At 35.6% G+C, this 21,395-nt stretch overlaps 1 protein-coding gene across 1 annotated transcript; it reads left to right on the top strand.

The window, feature by feature from the left end:
* The first annotated feature begins 14,861 nt into the window (after positions 1 to 14,861).
* On the top strand, positions 14,862 to 18,801 carry LOC106083166 (odorant receptor 74a). The gene is made up of 5 exons (XM_013246028.2): positions 14,862 to 15,281; positions 15,525 to 16,053; positions 18,024 to 18,125; positions 18,187 to 18,369; positions 18,453 to 18,801. Exons 1-5 carry the CDS (start codon positions 14,932 to 14,934, stop codon positions 18,501 to 18,503), a joined length of 1,215 nt encoding a protein of 404 aa, XP_013101482.2. The 5' UTR covers positions 14,862 to 14,931; the 3' UTR covers positions 18,504 to 18,801.
* Positions 18,802 to 21,395: the final 2,594 nt, after the last annotated feature.

The raw sequence follows: 21,395 nt of genomic DNA, 5'->3' as shown, positions 1-21,395 counted from the left end.
CACTGAACTTAAAATTAAATCGGACAGCACTCATTGATTTGTAAGAAGTTAGCCCCAGTTCCTTAATGTAATGTTTATGGGCAAATTTGCAGTTGCAGAACCGACGACCAAGTTATTGCTATAAATTTGTCGAAATGTGGGTCGTACGGGTCTTTGAAATCTCTTCCCCTTTATATTGTAGGGGAAAAAATAGCTTTTAAGCACGAAATTTGAAAATTGTCGTTGCAAAATTTTCAATCACGATTGTGATTGAAAACTTTTAAGATTCAATTAAAAATTTAATTGAATCAATTAATTTTTTAATTGAAAATGGCCAAAAATTTCAATCACGTCTGTAATTGAAAAAATTTATATTCAATTAAAAATTATTCAATCAATTTATTTTTTAATTGAAAACGATTTTAGTTTCAATTACATTTTTAATTGATTTTTTTTCTATGTAATATGGCAATAATGTATGTAATATAGCAATAATGCACACTCATGTGACTGTTGATATTTCTAGAGATTTTTTTTAAATCGCTTCTGCTGACGATATTAAAATTTTGCACGGATTTTCATTAAACTTGGTTCGGATAGTTTTATTACCCATCTGAAAACCTATGTCGGAATACATCAAATTAGATATCGCGTCCACAAACTAAAATCACCTAATATACACTTATAGGGTAGGTGTAGGATATTATGTAGTTGGCACCGACCGTCTATCACATTTCCTTACTCGTTTTTGCATAAAAAAATCATATTTCAGTTATGCACTCAAAATTGGTGGAAACGAATTTATGCCTAAATACAAATTTTGGTCAAAATCACTCTAAACTAAAAATGCATATTTTTCCGCACTCTACTAACCTGTGACTATCTTCATCACCCTTCGGTCTTCAAGCTTAATATCGAAGAACCAGCTTATATGTGATTGAAAGCATCAACGGAATTTGTAGTTCCGTCGGAATGTGTAAGGTAAGGCTAGCTCTATAATTTCCTGTGACCCTGCAAGCAGGATAGATTTTGATTTGTTTTTTGCCATTCATTTCGTTGGCCTGACTGACCAAATATTTAGCTCAATTTCGTTAAGACTACTCCACCACTTCTATAATTGCAGGGAACTACGCAGAATACACACTAAAGGGGTCAGAAAACTTTCTCCACATGCGCAGTTTAGAGAATATTGCAAAACCTACATGGTCATCGAGTTTGTAACCAATTGTTCAGAAGTATACATACCTTTTACTACTATGGATATTGTAGTTCTTATCGGCTCACTCGGGTATAGCGGTACAGTACTTTTTATTAGACTTATGATTTTTTAGACTCGACTGAGCAGTGACTGAGAAGTGGGTTTATCGAAAACTACAACAACATACATATATCATTATAGGCCTGAGAACTAAGTATATATTCAATGCATGATACACTGTTTAATCTCCCAACGATTGCCTTTTGCGTTTCTATAGGACAAGAGTTATATTTTTCGCCTTTTGGAAACAGTAGGATACGCATTTCAGCTTCCTGTCTAGAAAAAAATAAATGAATTTTCCCTTTAAGAATATGCAACTTTGATATTTTTCCAAGGAGACAGTTGCTACCGCGGCTCCCTTGAATCTTCTACTGAAAACAAAAACTTATGTTTCAAACGAAATTCAAGCCATGATAATTTTCTGCATCCCACATCACCTTAGTTTAACTGCCAATGAATATTTCCCCAAATTAAAGTTTTTCGTCCTAAATTTAGAAAAAGTAACCTCAGAGAAGTGAACAACACTGAAACCTGATATTTAGTTTGCATACCAAGTAGTATGACTTCCTTGGACTCTTATTTATTTACACACACAATTGTTGTAGGTTATAAACCAAAGAGGAGAGCGGGCTCCAAAAAAATAAAAATCACAACTAATCATTGGTTGGGCATAGAAATCTTATTAACGAAACGAGTAGGACAATGTTGTGGCAAACGATAGAATCCTAAATCAACATGGGAATCTTCACATTTTGTCACAACATAGAAAAAAGATAAGCTCGCAGATGAGGAGCAAAAGGCCGCCGTATGCGCAAAACATAAGTTACTGAGAACATTACTAAGATACGCGCGCTCTTAGCCAATTAGTACTTTCGTGGAAAACAAGAAAGGAAAAACAAACAAACCTCCAAACTGACGAAAGGCTATGTGTGTGAATTTGCCCAGCCATGGGACGTGCGACAAGTGAATCGTTTCACCAAATAGACGGCAATTTCAAGCAGCAGTTGAGTGGGGAATAAGAACAGCTCCAGGGAAATTTACCACTACATAAAGACATCATTAGGCGCAAAAGTACTTCAGACTTGTACCTCACTCACACTCATGACAAAGTGGCCCACATTCCATATGGCCAATACATATTCATGCGTGCTTACATTTAGGGCAATAGAAACAAAACCCGGTTTTATTGCAGAAGATTTGTTTGGCAAGAGCAGTACATTGTAGGCCAGATTTGCCAATTGTAAGATTTAAGACAGTATCGAATAGCTAGAATATATTCCTTGTCATTTATCACGACAAAAACAGCTAATGGCAGGAATCTAAAAGTTAGAAAATTAGTTTTCGCATCGCTATTTTATAATCCTCTATATATGATAAGAGGGATATTCTAAATTCCTAATACCTCAAATCAACATAAGCTTCTGTTGTGATCTTTAATAAAGGCCTTGTACATTCTGCCTATCGGAAAACAAAATCGCTATCGGTATGTGAGAAATCGCTTCAATAAGGATTACAATATAGAATTTTTGTTTAGTTGTAGCTTCTGCTACTTTCAAGCAATTCTTAAACCGGTTAAGGATTTCATAGCTATTCTCTAGCCACTCTCCTTTATGGTATAGCATATGCGAAAACGCGCGAAATGTGAATAAGCCATACGTACAATATACAGCCTTACACATTTCGTTTAACACAGATATCAGTCTGTGCTGTTGTGGCCTAAGCGGTTAGGTTGAGAGCCAGGCGGCGGTGGTTATAATGACCTAAATCCTTAACGTTTTGTGCATCAATAATTGTTAATACAGAAAAGTCGCAGTCGTGCGTATAATTGGAATTAATACAAAAGCAAAATGAACATTGTCCACAAACGCGGCCTCGCACACATGGATGCTCACTATTATCCAATCAGACAGATGTGTGCCATTGCGTAGTATTCTAGGCATCTACGATATGTGGCGGCATAATGCTAATGCTTCGTGCTCTATAATTCTTTGGCCCCCTCCACCAATGGGACCTGTGGCTGTGTCTGTGATTCGTGTGGCAGTGGATTTTGTGGCTGTGTGAATGTTTCACACAGATTGTAATCGCATTTATACTGGCTGGCTGATAAAATGTTATCAATAAACACTGACTCTCTCACACACGCACACACACGTGTATGAACTCTCTTTGAAAATAGGTTGGCATGGGAGTGCTTGTGCCTGTTACTGTAGTGAAATAATTCAAGCAAATGTCAGCAGACAATATCCTGTTTTATTAGGAAATCTCTTGCAACGTGTGTAGGAAGCAAAAAGTAACAGTTAATGGAATCCTTATTAATTTTGATGGACGAATTATCATGGGAGTCACTTAACAAACAACTGATTTAGTTACAGATTGTAGCTATAGCAATGAGGTCGTGGTGTAGGTGGTTGGAATAACGTAGTAGGGATTTAGCATTTTGGTAGAAGGATGGGTGTAGTTTTTTTTTGTGTAACACAGTCTTGTTCGAATTTTTCCTAATGTTTTTGTTTTTGCTTTTGATTCCATTTTAGACACGTAGGAGATGGATTGCTCCTTAATATACTACACTCTTATACATTTAGGGCCGTAATGACAAAACTTAATGAAGCCTTATAATAGGTTTATTTGACAGTTCTATAAAGGAAATCTGTCAAATAAATCTATTTCAAAGCTACATTAAGGTTTGTGAATACCGGTGTTAATATTTGCTTTAAACATATGCTGGTGTATATTTAACTGTCAGTTGTACAAGATAGATAGCATTGTGTAACAAAAGAAAAAAAATAGTTTTGATCTGAAGGAAAGTAAAAAAGCATGTCCAAGAATTTTCACAAAATTAATATTTTGGAATTGTCTTACCAAATTATCCTACCAAGCAATTTATAGTTAAGGAGTTATCTATTCGCTAATGTTCATGGTTGAGTTATTTGAGTTATAGTACGTTCATTTTAAATTTTTATTTTTTATTTTTATCTTTTATTTTTTAGTCGAGTTTTGGAGTTACAGCCACTTTAAGTTATTCCGAAGTATTTTGGAGTTTTGAATTTAGAGTTACGAATTGTGGTGCATTTCACTGATTTCTTGTCTTTTGTAGTATAATTATGTAGTTGCAAATATTTTAAGTTATTCCGAAGTACTTTGAATTCAATAATTCGATCCACAACCTTCAATAGCATTGCCCAATTATTCGATCATTCTTTATGTTAAAGACTTTGAAGAGGTTGATGCGATAAACTCTCCAAAGGACCGAGTGGACTGAAACACTTTTTCTTTTTTGGCAAAGTTGGTTTAGGTTTAGGTTCAATGTGTAGTCCACCCCGAAATGAGAGTTCACTCGGAGGCCAGTCCTCATCAAACTCAAACAAACGAGTTCTCATCAAACTCAAACAAACAAGTTGCTGTTGAGTAGATAATCTTCAAAAACAACCACCATTCAGTATTTGGGAGTATTTTTATCTCGAATTCATAGCCGCTACAGTGAGTTATGAGAAATTACTCGCTGTATATGAAAGCGTCTCGTTGTTCAAAATATGGTCTGATTACACAAATGGTTTGCAAACTGTTTGTTTTCTCATGCTTTTGCCAATCAACCACGTTGCCTTCATACGAATTTCGTACTAAGAAAAAGGTACGTGCACTCACTAAAATCCGAATCAACCTTTCTTTATGTTGAAAGGCTCATTTTATGCATTCACTCATCTCGTTACTTGGTGTTCTTGAAATACTATATGATTGTGTCTTGAAAGCAGAAATGAATGGTCTTGCGCAGGCCTTTCTTGTATACTCAGCATCGCCTCCACAGGAACTTTCCATAATCCCGCTGACCGTCGACAGAAATCTGTAAGACAATGTCTTCCGCATATGCGCCCAGTCTCACACCGTCTCCGTTGAGAACCAATAGTAGTTCGTTCATTACTAGGTTCCAGAGAATCGGTGTGAACATCCCTTCTTGAGGAGTTCCCCTTGTCACCCGCCTTCTGACCACAATTTCTCGCGACCACTCCAGCCGCGAATCATATTATCCGTTCACCGGAGGACACCCGTGCGGTTCATGTCGATGACTAATGACCCTATCTCCACGTTATTAAATAACCCCTCAATATCGAGGATAGCCGCCATCGAGTACTTCTTCTTTTGGAGTGCCACTTCTCCCCCGATCTTCCCTTGAGGTATTCATATTGCGCTTCACTGAAATTCTCCGGTGTTAGTCCCTCCCTCACCTTCTGCCAGTCTTTCCGCCTTGGGGATATACACCAAACACAGTGTCCGGCTCGTCCTGAAAATCCATTCCAGCCATGGCAGAGTGACCCCAGTATGGCAGAGGGATCTGTAAAATAAATAGGACTAGTGCTTCCGTTTTGGGCGGTTCCTACCAAAATTGGGAGGTTTTTATTCTGGTAGGTTGGAAGGCTGACCTTAATTTTTGGTAGGTTTTTCCAACATATGAATACCAAGTTAAATAATTCACTTCTTGGCGTTTCTGCGTATTCGTTAAGAACAAAATCATGAATGTCGAGAAACCAAATACTGTTACATGGGGTCTCACGGTTTTTAATTTTAGTGAAAAGGGCGTAAGTTCTGATATTTACTGTAACTGGTACAAGTGTTAAGGAATCTCTTTAAAATTTCGTAAAGTCTGGGTAGGGAATGCGGCTTTGAGCCTTTAGCCGGAAAATTGGCCTATGTGGCAGCCGCATAAAAAGATTTTGAGGGGTTCATGAAACTCACTGTAACGACGCAAATTGGTATGAAATCGCATTTCTGGGCGCTAAACAAGCATTTAAGTCGGGAGATAGCTTTATCCAAACTCGTGTTTGGAATGTGTTTAAAATGGCCTAGTCTCCGGTGGCGGGTATAAAAACACATACCGCATTTTTGGCTTGTAGAAAATTTGGTAGGTTGTGGTCGAGTTTGGTAGGATTTTTCTTAAATTTTGGCAGGAAATAATTTTCTTGAGTGCCAACACTGAATATGACTCTGCGATTAAGGGAAGAATTATATGTCACTGTATATGTCATTGCGCTTATCACTGTGTTTCTCATCCTGTATACGAATTACGGGCCAAACATTCGTTACCATGTCCTCCTTTGCAATTGTCTAGAACATCTTTTACTGCTCAGATTAATATTGCAGATTGTAGTTGTAGATTTGTTTTCATGTTTTAACCTTTTGCACCAATATTTGAGAAACCTTATATGTCACTGTATATGTCATTGTGTATGTCACTGTGTACCTCACCTTGTATACGAACCAAACTGGGTTTTTCATCCTGTATACGAGTTACAGACCAAACACTCGTTACTATGTCCTCCTTTGCAATTGTCTAGAACATTTTTTACTGCTGAGATGAATATTCTAGATTGTGTATTTCCATTTTTAACTTTTTAGATCACCTGCGGGCTTATGACTGCCATCGCAAATTTGAGAAAAGAGCGAATGGCGTTGACAGCAGGATTCTTTTCGAATACCTTTGTATAAACCGTTTATTGTTACATCAATATTATTTGAGAAACCTGTTCTTTTTTTTGTTGCATAGTGTAAGCGATAACTTATTCCATTTCGTTTTATTTCCTATTACAATGTACCAATATGTACATATGCTGTAGTCTATTTTATTAAGTTTTTGATTGATGGCGTGGAGGTTTGTTTCTTGGTTCGACAATAAAATTACAATTTTTCGTGCAAAAAATATATTATCAAGGTGAAAAAAGACATGATTTACTGCTTGATAGATTGCAATAAAATAAGTTATTACTCTTCCAGTTACAGCCATCAAACGCAAACAAATTCAATTTTATGGCTTAATTTTGTACAGCAGGAGGGAGGAAATTGGTTCTGAAGAGCTTAGAAATATGGTTCAAGATATTTTAATAAGATGAACGGACTATTTTGTATACTGTGCTGAAGCAGAGATATTATTGAATACTCTTCTGCCCTCAACATAGTTCTAGACAAAGTTGTGACTTGTTGCAGCTTTATGGGTCTTCAAATAAAGAACTTAAAAAACTACCATATTTATGTGTAAAATGCGGACGAGATATTTATGCGAGGGATTTTTGTAGTAAGCTAACTTTTGATACTGTAAGAATCTATTGGTTAATAATACTATTTTGTTGTATTTTTTAAATGTTATTTTATCTACGAAAAATGTGGGCTCTTTGTAGTCTTCAACTGAAGTATATATGGAGTTTCTTAAACGTACACAAAACGTTAGAGTATTAAAATAATAAAGAGTGGTAATTAACCTTGAGACCTTAGAATATAAACCACCAACCTAAACAAATCTTCTCTATTTCTACTTCAAAATGAGTATACTCGTATCTTTCCTTAGGGAGAAATAACTTTTGCCATTGTTGTTGTGTTTTTGTATTTTTCATGCATGCTTGGACGACTTAGGAAAACAAACATGTTGCCTTTTTTGGACCAAAACCGTGAATAAAAATAACAAATGCCCCAGCTATGAGTTCTGCTAATTCTGGAATAACGAAAATGTTTTTGCACAAGTTCCCCACACCCCATCACTGCCACCACATTGCATCAACTCCTCGTTCTTCTAAAAATAACAATAACATAAATGTAAGCTTCATCTAATATGCAGCTTTTGGTTTGGTTTAGAACACTGAACAAGGTAAGCACTTGGGATGGTAGAAATAAAATTTCCAGCCTTTAATCTTGGAATGTTATGGTGTTTGTAATATAAAGTACAAAAAAATCTCAGTTTTACATATAAACTTCCATGGTATCCAACGTAGCGCAAAGGTTAGCAAATCCGTCTATGATGCTGAATGCCTGGGTTCAAATCCTGGCGACTATATCAGAAAATAATTTCAGTGGTGCTTATTTCCTCCTAATGCTGGCGACATTTGTGGGGTACGAGTACTATGCCAGTCGATTCCACATAAGAACGGTTTGGTAATGCATTGTGAGGTCCGCTGGCCAATCAATTACAAAGGGGTGTGAGTTCCTGGAAAGTCTAGTATCCCTGACATATGTACGTTCTTACATCAGGAATAAGAAGACTATTATCAGACGAACACACACCATTAAAGTGCCGATAGAATAGCGCCAAACAACCCACATTGAGACGATGATGAAGGGAGACAATAGAGTTGGATACCCCACTGTCCCCAATCAACGCCATCGCTCTCCTCTGTACACGGTACAGTAGCTCCAGGGATGATTTTGAAGCTCCAGCCCATACATGTGAGTTGTACTCCATTTTCGGTCTTATGAAAGTAGTGTAGATGTTAAGAAGATCAGACGGAGTGATGTAATTCTTACACCGTTTAAGAAAGCCTAAACACTTGAATGCTTCTTTCGACACTTCAAATACATGTTTAGCCCAACGGACATCACTTTGTATTTTCATGCCCAGAACATCAAGAGCTTCTGATTGCTCATCATCTACACCGTTGTTAGAGAAAGATGATCGTAATGGATCAGTGCTGCTTGTTTGTGTGAGAACAAGCAGCACTGAGTCTTCCGTGCATTAAGATATACTCGATTCATTCGACCCCACTCAGAAATGGCCAGCAAATCCTGTCAGAGTATATCATCCATAACCCGCCTCTTGTCCTCAATCTCTCGAAGATCGGATACAACGATCTGACCCAACAGATCGTTGATGAAAATAAGATAAAGTGAAAGAGAATAGATAGAGCCCTGGGGTACACCTGCGGTCAATTTGTGCTCATTGGATGAGAACCCATCTATAACGACTCGAATTGTGCGATCTCTGAGAAAGCTCAAAATAAATTGAACGACGCCATTACCGACACCAAATGCGACAAGCTTTGATAGTAGTTCACCGTGCCAGACCCTATCATATGCCTTGGAGATATCCAGAGCCACAACCTTACTCTCACCAAACTGGTGGATTGAGCGACCCCAACGTTCCGACAGAAGTGCCATGAGGTCGCCCGTAGAGCGATTTCTGCGGAACCCATACTGTTGGTCGCTAAGAAGGCCAATAGACTCTAAATACCTCATAAGATGGCGATTAACCATGCTCTCCATGGCTTTGGAGAGAGCGGACCGATAATTCGCAGGGTTGTTTGCCTCACCCTTCTTGGGTATTGTCTAAACGTTCGCAACCTTCCAACGCGCCGGGAAGACTCCCGCACGGTAGGCAAGGTTGAAAAGGTTGCGTAATGGACGAGCAAGCGTCGAAGAACACTTGCGTAAGACAAGTGTTGATATGCCATTCGGGCCCGGGGATTTATTTACGTCTAGATTTTCAAGAACCCTCTTAACTCTACGAGCTCGAAAAAATATTTGGGGCATGATGCCAGATACATTTTCGATTGAGGAGAGTGGTTGATTGCTATCCGGCAGGGAAGAGTTCCCTGCAAATATATCAGCCAACAGGTTAGCCTTATCAACCAGGAAGAATTTTCTCTTGTTTCTCGACATTACTGGTGAATTTTATAGAAATCGGTTTAGATTTCGATATAGCTGTCATATATCGCCCGATTTTAACTTCTAGACTCACAGCAAGCGCATTTATTGACCCATCTTGCCAAAAATTTTGCAAAAAGCTTTTCTCGACGACTGCCACAGTATCTGAGAAGTTTGCTTGAAATCGGTAAAGATTTAGGTATAGCTCCCATATATATGTTCGTCCGATTTTGAGAAATATTGCAAGAAAGTGCTCATTTTTTAATCGGTTCTCTCGAAATTTTGCAGGAAGGATTTTCTTATGACTCTCGATAGTACTGGTGAATTTTATAGAAATCGGCCCAGATTTAGATATAGCTGTCATATATGTATATCGCCAGATTTTCCCCCCAATAACCACTGCAAGCGCATTGTTTGACCAATCTTGCAAAAATTTTGCAAAACGCTTTCCTCGACGACTGCCACAGTATCTGAGTAGTTTGCTTGAAATCGGTAAAGTTTTAGGTATAGCTGTCATATATATTTTCGTCCGATTTTGAGAAATATTGCAAAAAAGTGCTCATTTTTTAATCGATTCTCTCGAAATTTTGCAGGAAGGATTTTCTTATGACTTTCGATATTACTGGTGAATTTCATAGAAATCGGCCCAGATTTAGATATAGCTGTCATATATGTATATCGCCAGATTTTCCCCCCAATAACCACTGCAAGCACATTGTTTGACCAATCTTGCCAAAAATTTTGCAAAACGCTTTCCTCGACGACTGCCACAGTATCTAAGTAGTTTGCTTGAAATCGGTAAATATTTAGGTATATCTGCCATACATATTTTCGTCCGATTTTGAGAAATATTGCAAAAAAGTGCTCATTTTTTAATGGATTCTCTCAAAATTTTGCAGGAAGTATTTTCTTTTGACTCTTGATATTATTAGTGAATTTCTTAGAAATCGGCCCAGATTTAGATATAGCAGCCATATGTGTATATTGCCCGATTTTCACTTCTAGAGCCACTGCAAGCGCATTGTTTGACCAATCTTGCCAAAATTTTGCACAACGCTTTCCTCGACTACCACATTATCTGAGATGTTTGCTCGGAATCGTTTCAGAATTAGATATAGCTCCCGTATATATGTTTGTCAGATGTTGGGTAATTTGCAATAACATTGTCATTTGTCAACCGTAGTTATTACAGTTTAAACATATTTGATCGCCGAGGTCCATCTAAATTGGTTCAGAATTATATATAGCTCCCACATTGTACCTATAGGGTAGATGTATTATACAGTCGACACTGCCCTACTTTTGCCCTTCCTTACTGGTTTTTATCTTAGATTTAATTTTTAAATATTATGAATTTTCCGAAAGATGGAACAATTTTTTTCCATAATTTTATTTTTTAAATTTTATGAAGTTTACAATAAATATTAAAACCTATATTCTTTGTTTGCAAGCTGAATTTCCATCACGCCACTTTATGTTGTTTGATTACACTCGTTATGCTTTGCTGCTCTAGAAACATAATCATTGAGCAACAGTCTCCCTTATCCTGGAAACAGCAGTAACATAATAACGCACTAGTCATAACATGACTAGAGAGTAGGATAACAACCACACTACACAAACATAACTATGCACAAACGAACATGTAAACACACACACATGCACAAATAAATTCGCTTTTGACTAAAACACAAATGAAGTGGGATCAAATGTACTCAGAGTGGCCACAACGCAAAACAGGATATGCCACAACAACAACAACACCAAAGCATAGCAAATAATACAACTACAAGTTTTAATTGTTGATTACATTAAAACTTGTATTACATGCATTTTATCTAATTGCCAAATATTCAACTCTGAAATAATTCTCACAACTCCCTAAAATGTTGAAAAATGAAAAACAAAAAAAAAAAAAACTATTTAAATCAAATGTGTTTTAAGGGACTTTGAGACTGCACATTTATCCTTTTGTGGAAGTTCCTGAACTGGTGATAAGGTGATTAACTATATACTAAAATGTTTAATGTGATAAAAGGTAGAAGATAGTTTATTGCGTTTATTGTATGCCATATATGCATATTTAATTTGAGAAAATATTTGAACAACCTTTTTAGAATATGCTTATCAAAAAGGTATTGATCTTTTGCGTACAGGCTATAAAAATTTAAGTATTAAATATTCTTCTAAAATGTAAATGCAGAAAATGTTTCAAGAAAATTTGTTTTAAAATTCAATATGTATTTGTCGGCTTAATACTACTGTAAAATTTAATGATCTTCACCCTTATAGGCTAAAAACTTGAAAGTTAAAAAAATCTCGGCAGAGTACATCTTATAGACAGGGTTGTCGAGCGTCGTTAATGTGGTATTTGTATCTTAGAGACGTTTTCGCAATAGATACGATACAAACGCAACATACACACATACGGCTCTTGAAGCCGTCACACCTAATAGGGTTGAAAAGTCATTTAACCAAAGACGAAACGCTTCCCATAGCGATCTCTGGCTTTCCTTTTCCATTTGCAAAGAAAACCTCCGACCATTGAGCTCGTCTCGAAAGAGAAACAAACAAAAATTGTAAAATTTAATGATCTTCACTCTGACAGACAAAAAACCTGAAGATGTAAAAGTTCTCTTAAACTTGTTCCATACGCCATTTTCGAATTTTTTGAGATTGATTTTTGTGATGTTAAGGCCCGTCCTTTGGGAATAACTTGGCAAATTTGGTGTATCTTTTTTAGTTCTCGATCTTAGATCTGTTTTTGACTGCCTGACCATAATACGGTCCTGCAAGCGGAGATCTAAGTGATCTCGGAATGGATGAGGTGGTGTGGTATTAACGCGAGGAAGTCGAATGTGAACATCTTTACGGACAGTGAATTGGCCATCAGGACAATAACAACCAGGACAGTAAGGTCACTAACAGTCTTACAGTGAAGAAGGAGATTCACGCCTTCTCTGTGGATGGCATGATCCGCATTGTTTGGGTGCCAAACCATAGCGGAGTAAGGGGGTATGAAAAAGCAGAAGATTTGGCAGTGAAAGCGAGAGGACTGCCATCATTAAACTTGGTTAACCCGAAGCCTTTCGGGTCGATGCAGTCTGAGTTAAGGGCGTGGTCTACGAACTCGTATTTAACACTGTGGACCAGCGAAGACGAGGCTATTACTTAAAGGAACTAAGCATGAGGTAAGTATAGCTCTTGGCATTATAACAGGACACGTAGAACTACGAGCTCACTTATGTAAAATCGGTGCGGCAAGTGACAGCATGTGTAGGGCATGTGGGGAAGATTATAAGACGTTGCACAGTGGCGCGGTTTGCGTTTTTCGTTGCAAAAATCATTTGAACCGAATAAGATAATTGAATGATTTTACCCGCATATGACAGATTCAGAATTCAGCCTATAAAATGAATGCTTGAAAACGTTGCTACGCCTTTTAGGTGCTTAGTTATGGCTTATCAAAGTGAAAATTTGTGGAAAATGGTAACTAAGTGGAGTAATTTTTTTTTTTAATTTTAGATTTTTTTCTTCTTTTTATGTCTTTAATATTTTAAAATTACCAACTACAACGTAATTTTTTTTTAAATTTCTGTAAAATTTTCATCATAATTTGTAGATTAGTTTTTTCGGAAATTTTAAGTTGTGAAGCGTGTTACTTTTAATAGGAGAAGAATTTTGTAAATTTTCCAATGGTATAATCAGCTTTGCAATTGGTAAAGAAATAGTGCCACTATTCCAAAAATGCCGATGATACCTTGACTGAAATCTGAAAAAAAGTTTGTAACTCCAATATCTTATAAACTGATATTCCAGGCATCTATGCATGCAAAAAGAATCATGACGATTGGCCTATAATCGTCATGAATCAGCTTTGCAATTGGTAAAGAAATAGTGCCACTATTCCAAAAATGCCGACGATACCTTGACTGAAATCTGAAAAAAGTTTTAACTCCAATATCTTATAAACTGATATTCCAGGCATCTATGCATGCAAAAAGAATCATGACGATTGGCCTATAAACGCCTATTCGGCAGCTGTTCAAACTTTGAAAAGCCAGAGGTGACCTACATTCACGCCCCATGTCAGCCCCTGGACCTACTAGGGTCTCCAAATTTTTTGGAATCATCTCCATCTCCACATTTGCAATGTCAAGTTTTTTGTTCGCATGACCGGCCGTTAAAAGCCAAACAGATGAAAAAGATGATTTTTTTAATGAAAAATTTTAGTCAATTTTTTTTGAGGAGAAAATTCCAATTTTTTTCTTTTGATACAATATTTCAAAATTTTTTGTTTTTTATCAAGAATTTACTAAAAGTAGACAAAATTTTAGATATGAAAGAAAATATTTTAATAAAATTATTTTTAAATTGTTTGTTTTATTTTGTTCGACCTTTTAAGATGAATATTTAAATTTTGTGAAATCAATCTGAAGACCTCGAGCCTGATTTCACAAAATTTAAATGTAAAATTATTTTTATGTACAACTTTCGACAATTTTTTTCGGAACACAAAATTGTCCTTGAACTATCTCTGTAGACAAAATATGTATGAATTTTTTTTTTAAATAAAATTTTGTTGATTTTTTTTCCAAAGGCAAAATAAAAATTTCTCCAAAGACAAAAATGCAATTCTCATTGATTTTCTAAAAACTTGGATAGACATTTTCAATGAACTTCACCAAAGACTTTTGTCCTCCCCAAAGATTGGCCATTACCATCGACCTTGGAGGACGATCTTCTATACCCCCCTCCCCCAAATGGCGTCAAACAAACTTTTTGCGTTTCTGTTCAAAAGCTCAATTAAATTTTCACAACTACTTCCGGCTACTTTTTGCCAACAAATTAAAAAGTGCAAAAAAGAAATACAAGTACTAGTACAAGTAAATATTTTCGCCTAACAAAGTTTTCGGGAAACTATGCAGAAAATATTTACAGTCCACCATGTTTGAGTAAAACATTGCTGCTCTATATTGGCCACTTAAATTAAAACAAAAGGCGTGGAGCGAAAACATTTGCTAAATTCTCATTGTGCATGAATAGTTGCACGAGCCTTAATTGAGTTATTAAATCTGTTGGCAAAAGTTGTTGGCTGATTTCGGGGAAATATGGACTTAATTACGTTCGCACTGGGCCACAAGTATGAATGGGGGAATGCCTGCCTATAAAAGGGATGTCTCTATGCCGTTTGTAATAAAAAGCAAATTGTTCTCAAACCTGTCAGTACATAACAGCAGTCCAACAGACAGATAGGCGGCCAGACAGACAAGCAGGCAGCTTCAACTCTATTAACAATGGAATTTCATCGCCCTTTGTTGGCCAATGGGAAAATTGCTCCGCTCTCGTGGGAGATTCGTTTGTTCTTTCTCAATGTGAATTGGCCAATTAAGGAACATGCAAAGCTGTTTATGAGGGTCTATCACCAGGCAATGCTGGTGCTGGGCTTTTTGTTTTTCTGTTACAGCAATGAGGCGGAGATGCATTATTTGGTCAATCACATAGACGACATTGGCTTGGCGCTGGAGGGTTTGGCTACCTATTTGATTTTGGTCGAGGCTCATCTGAGAATTTACAACAAGGGCTTCTATCAGGCCAGTTTTAAGAATTTTCTAGATGAGTTTTATCAAAACATTTACATGGAGGAGTAAGTACTCGAATAAATAGACAGCGGAATATTGTGAAAAATGCAGAGACTGGCATAAGTGGTGAAAATTTATAAAAGCAAAAACATAAAACAACATTTTCTTGAAAAAAAAACACACAGCCCTCTCGCGCTCTGAAATCGATGTTAACTCTCTTTTAAATAATTTTCAAAAAATTCCGCTGCCTACTGATAGGGGGTATGTGAAATGGCATTTTCATTAATTTCCACTGCCTGCCTTTACAGATACTTGGACAAAGAGACCTACCGCGATATTCAACGCAAATTATTGCCTACGAAAATGTGTTCCTATTCCTACATACTCACTGTGGTCACCTATTTTCTGGTGCCTGTGATGGGATTTTTCCAACACAGCAATTTGGTGCCCTTCAAAACCATCTTCCACTATGACCTTGGCATCTGGTATTTCTATGTGCCCACCCTATTGGTAACTCTATGGATTGGTGTGGCTGTTGTCTCCCATCTGAGTGCCGAGTCGAATTTGGTTGCTACGGTGATATTGCATTTGAATGCCCGCTACTTGCATTTGCAGCAGGAGCTAAAGGAGTTGCAGTGCAAATTATCCTCGGACATGAAAATTAGCACGGACAGAGTGTTGGGTGAATATCGTCTCGCTTTCATCGACATCATCAAGCGTAACGTGCAGTACAATGAGTTTGCCCAAAAGTTCCAAAAACAATATTCCTTTTGCATATTCGTAATGATGGCGTTCAGTGCCACACTGTTGTGTGTGTTGGGATTTAAGGCGGCTACTGTAAGCATAAGACGCACTTTAAGTGGTCTTAATCATTTTTTTGTTTGATTGTTGTTGTTGTTTTTATTAATTACGAAAGCGAATAATTTTTTTTAGTAATGCACGTTAAAGGTCTGTGGGGATTTAAGGCGGCTACTGTAAACATAAGACGCACTTCAATTGGTTTTTAAGGTTTTTTTGTTTGTTTATTTTTATTAATTACGAAACAAATTTTTATAAGAAATTTTCGTTAAAATTCTGTTTTGGGATTTGAGGCGTCTACTGTAAGCATAAGACGCACTTTAAGTGGTCTTTACCATTTTTTGTTTGATTTTTTTTGTTTTTATTAATTACGAAAGAATGAGGAAATTTTCGTTAAAATGCTGATTTGGAATTTAAGGCGGCTACTGTATTCTTAAGGCTCACTTTAAGTAATTTTTAAGATTTTTTGGTTTGATTATTTTTTTTTTATTAATTACAAAATAATTTTTTTTTTCAGAAATTTTAGTTAAAATTGTAATGAAAACTTCTTTAAGAGTAACTTTTCAAAAGACAAAATTTCAATTTTCAATTTAAATTTTTTAAAAAATTTTAACAATTTTTAGAATTATTTTTTGCACATTTTTGGAAATTTTTAGAAATTTTTTTTGTAAAATTTTAGAAATTTTTAAAAATTTTTAAAAATATTTAAAAATTTTTTAGCAAACTTCTAAAAAAATTAAATTTTAAAGAATATATAAATTTTAAAGAATTTCACTTTAAAAAATTTAAAAATGTTAAAATTTTGTAAAAAAAAAAATTAGATTTTTTTTTGCATATTTTTAGAAAATTTTTAGAATTTTTTTAAATCATTATTTTTTCTCAAAAAAAAAATTTTAGAGTTTTTAGAAAATTTTTGATTTTATTTGAATGTTACTAAAAATTTGTTAAAAAAAATTGTATTATTTTTTTTTAAGTTTTTAAAAGTTTTAAAAATTTTTTTGAATTTTTTAAATAAAAGTTTGGATTTTTAAAAAAAAAAATCTTTTAAATTTTTAAAAAAATTTAAAAATTTTTTCGAAATTTTAAAAAAAATTTTAGATTTTATAAAAAAATTGAGTTTAAAAAAAAAATTGAGTTTTTATTATTTTTTTTCAAATTTCGATCAAGAAAACTAAAATTAAATGTTATTTTAAACAAAATTTTAGAATTTTAAAAAAAATTTTTAAATTTTTAAAATTTTGCTCTTAAACTTTATTTAATTTTTCTTTATATTTTCTTTTAAAAACTAATTAAAGTTATGTGTATGGAAGTTTTTTAGAAAATATTTGATAAATTATGACAACTTTTAAGAGAATAGTGACAAAATTTTGGGCAATTCTAACAAATTTTATAATTTTAAAAAATTTTTTGATTTCTTAAAAATTTTTTGAATCTTTTAGAAAAATTTTAGAATTTTTCAAAAAAAAATTTTTTAAAAAATTCTAAGTTTTTTTAAAATTCAAAAATATTTTTGAATTTTTTAAAAAAAAATTTAGAATAAAAAAAATTTAGAATTTTTAACATTTTTTTTTTAAATTTCGATCAAAAAACTATATTAAATATCTTTTTATTACAACATTTTAGAAATTTAAAAAAAAATTTGAATTTTTAAAATTTAGTTTTTAAAATTTCGATAAAAAATATAATCTTAATTTTGTTTTGATTTCTTAAAAATATTTAAGACATTTTTTCTTTAAAACAAAAAGTTAAATTATAATTTTGCCTTAGAAAAACTTGATTTGAGAAAATTCATTTTGAAAGAAAATTTCATTTGAATAACTTGGAAATAATTGAAATAGGCAAAGAAATATGTCGGAAGACATACCAAAGGATAGATTTCCGGTCATTTGGACTGATTTTCTGACAGAGATATAGCTTTGAAGAAATGACATGCAACGTTGAAGCATTTAATAAGTTTCTTTTTTTTGCAAATTGAATTTGTGTTTTTATTTATTCCCATTTTATCTCAGCTTGGTATGACTACAAAGAACATAACCTTCATAACCTGGATATTGGGTAAAATAGTAGAATTATTGGTTTTTGGAACTTTGGGTTCGACGCTTATCGAAACGGTAGGATTTGTTGTAGGAAATATCCTTATTATCCTATTATCTCATTTTAAGTTATCTACAGACCAATAACATGAGCTCATGTTATTACATGGCCAATTGGGAGGACATCATTTTAAAATCATCCCATACATTGGATAACATAAAATTAATGAAACTTATCACTCTGGCCATTGAACTTAACCAGAAACCATTCTACTTGACTGGCTATAATTATTTTAATGTTAGCCTGGCCACCGTAATAGCGGTAAGTTTGATGGTAGTCCCGTTTTATGGCTATACGACGTTATCGATATGAAAAGAGAAATGTTTTTATTTGCTTTATTTCAGATTTTACAAGGGGCCGGCTCATATTTTACCTTTTTATATGCTTTCCGATAAGGCAGAGAGAACAAAGAGCAAGAAAAGTGGAACAAAACAACATAAACGGTCAAAAACGACCACAAATTTATTGCCTAGATTTAGGGCTAAAGATTATTTTCTAATATTTATATGGCATTTTTACACCGAAAGTAGAAAATGTGAAGAATGTTCCTCAATACACTCACACAAAAATCGCACACAGACGTTTACAGGAGATGGGATTTTTTTGAGGAGAACAATTTAGGTTTTGGGCACCTCACACAATTGAGCATCTCACACAATATAATGGGCACTATAAACCTTAGACACCATAGTATTTCAAACGCCCTCTAACCACACCCTTGGTACAGCTGTACCACTGAGTATTCTATATCGAGTTCAACACAGAGGTATAGCTTTTTGTTTAGAAATACCATTCGGAAAAAGTATCTCCCATTTGCGAATGGGGCAAAACCAGTATGAAACTATTTCTCAATCTCATTCATAACAGCTCGCATGAGGATATCATGAAGATTCAGCTCTTGAAATTTACTGCGTATTTTATAAGAAGTCGAACATGCAGTGGTACAAATGTACCAAGGGTGTGGTTAGAGTTATAGTTTTTTCTTTTAGCCTCCCATTGGCAAACGGATCAAAACTGGTATAAAATTATTTCACAACTTCGTTCAGAACAGAACACATGAGGATATCATGAAGTTTTAGGTCTTAAAATTTAAAAATAATATACAATAATATACAAAAATGCTACTGAAGGCAATAATGCCATTGAAAAGGAGGGAGGAGAAACATCTATTCCGCAGAAAAAAGGAAATGTAAATACTTGAGTGTGACTGAATTGAGTTATACACGAGTCAGAATTAAGTTCTAAAATTTTGCCAAAAAATCAAACATCAAACCAATGGCTTTGGTACAGGCACATACTCCTGCATAGACAAAGATGCAAATCTGGTAACTGATACAGATAGTGTGCTGAGGATATGGAAAGAACACTTATCCCAGCTGCTGGTATCCGACGATGGTTATCATGAGTATACCATAGAACCAATCCCTGATGATGGTGTAGAGGAGGTAAACATCTTCTAGTCAGAATGGGGTCCAAGTAGCATTGACTCGACTGAAGAAATACAAGGCAGCAGGAGCCGACGGGTTACCCGCCTAACTATTTATGACCGGAGACGACACGCTGAAAAGGCGTATACATCAGCTTGTGTGCGCGACCTGGCTAGAAGAACGCATACCCGATGATTGAAACCTCAGCATACTATGTCCCGTACACAAGAAAGATGGCAAGATGGAATGTGGCAACTACAGAAAAATAGGTCTCCTCCCAATCGCATACATGATACTCTCGAGCTTACTGTGTGAAAGATTAAAACCTAAAGTCAATGAAATATCGTCATTGGAAATTGGGTCCTATGAATGTGGCCTTAGACCTGGTTAATCCACCATTGACCATATATTAAGACTGCGCCAAATCCTGGATCAGATCCGAGAATAAGAGGTCAACTCTTACCATCTTTTCGTTGACTACAAAGTCGCCTTCAACAGCCCTATATGTTCAAAGGTATTTCAAGCCGTGTCTGATTTTGGTATCCCTTTAAAATTAATAAGTCTTTGCAGGATGACACTTGCTGATACACATTCCTCAGTAGGAATAGGAAAGAATCTCTTCGAACCATTCAATACCAAATGAGGTTTAGATGTATGTCTGAGTTGAGTGGGTCTGGCTGGGCTGTTGAACAGGTGTCGTGCGGTCCCAGATTGCAATCGGGATATACATTTTGCATGTCGGCATCAATCCTTGCCCTGTAGAAGTTGAGGCGGCTGCAACTACCGGAACATAATTGAGTCAGAACTACTCTGGTTTGCCGGGGAAGATAAATTTCTTCAGTTGCGGTAGTTCACTAAGGCCAACATTCACCTGGTAGCTATTCATCGCATCTGCTACCATGTCTGCATGAATGTTGTACAGATGCGCTTGATATGCCGCTTGATCTAAAGGTTTTCTCTTGTAGCGCTGAACCTCTCGCTCTAAATCATGAAAGTTCACCTTAAGGCAAGATGCTGATTTGGATGGTCCCTGCGATAATGTCTTCACACGGGTTGGATCTTTGTCTCCTGATGAATTTTATCCACGTGAAAACTGAGGAGACAGCTCGTCGCAGTTCCGAATTCTGACAGATCTGAATATTATTTCATTGTGTGTCACATAGCTGACGAGACCCCACTGGCGCTGCATAACTTACCACTGACCGACCAATTGCTGTGTACGTGATCAACAGGGTTTCTTTGTCAGCACCTCAAGTGCTGCCGGTTAGTGGCTTGAGGACCGTGTTTCTTATTCTGACCTTATCGCAAATTGCAGTGGCATGATAGGAGAATTTGTAAGAGCAGTCAATTGTGACACCAAGTATTTTGGGAGACTTGATGGTCGGAATTGTTATTCCATCGACCCATCACACTCAGCTCTCTACCAGAGAACAGCAGCAAGCCACCTTAAAAATAAGTGCACATGGTAGATATGAAGCGAATGGCATGCTAACACCATATACGAGCAATCGTTGTTGACGCTTACAACCCTCAATGACCAAAACATAAAATACTTCTATAAATTCGTTGAGCTATTTTAAGTGTTTTTGCGGATGAGCATAAAATGATTGTTGGCCGTATTTTACATTTTGAGCAATACTCACGGTGGCTCACATTGACCGTAACTAAATGGAAGACACACACAGCAACCGTTCAAAGTTATGAGAGCTGAAACTAATTTACGTGCTTTGTAATGACTTAGGTAAAGAAAATAATCTTTCACTTTTGAACAGAAAGAGACAGGCAGCACGTTCGTCACTGATAAAAGAAAAAAAATAAAATAAAGCAAGTGCAAAAAAACAACCGAGTATATCTATGCCG

Source organism: Stomoxys calcitrans, chromosome 5, assembly GCF_963082655.1.
Source record: "Stomoxys calcitrans chromosome 5, idStoCalc2.1, whole genome shotgun sequence".
In the NCBI taxonomy this organism is placed as follows: domain Eukaryota; kingdom Metazoa; phylum Arthropoda; class Insecta; order Diptera; family Muscidae; genus Stomoxys; species Stomoxys calcitrans.
The sequence above is the reverse complement of the archived record's forward strand: the minus strand, read 5'-3'. Positions and strand labels throughout refer to the sequence as shown.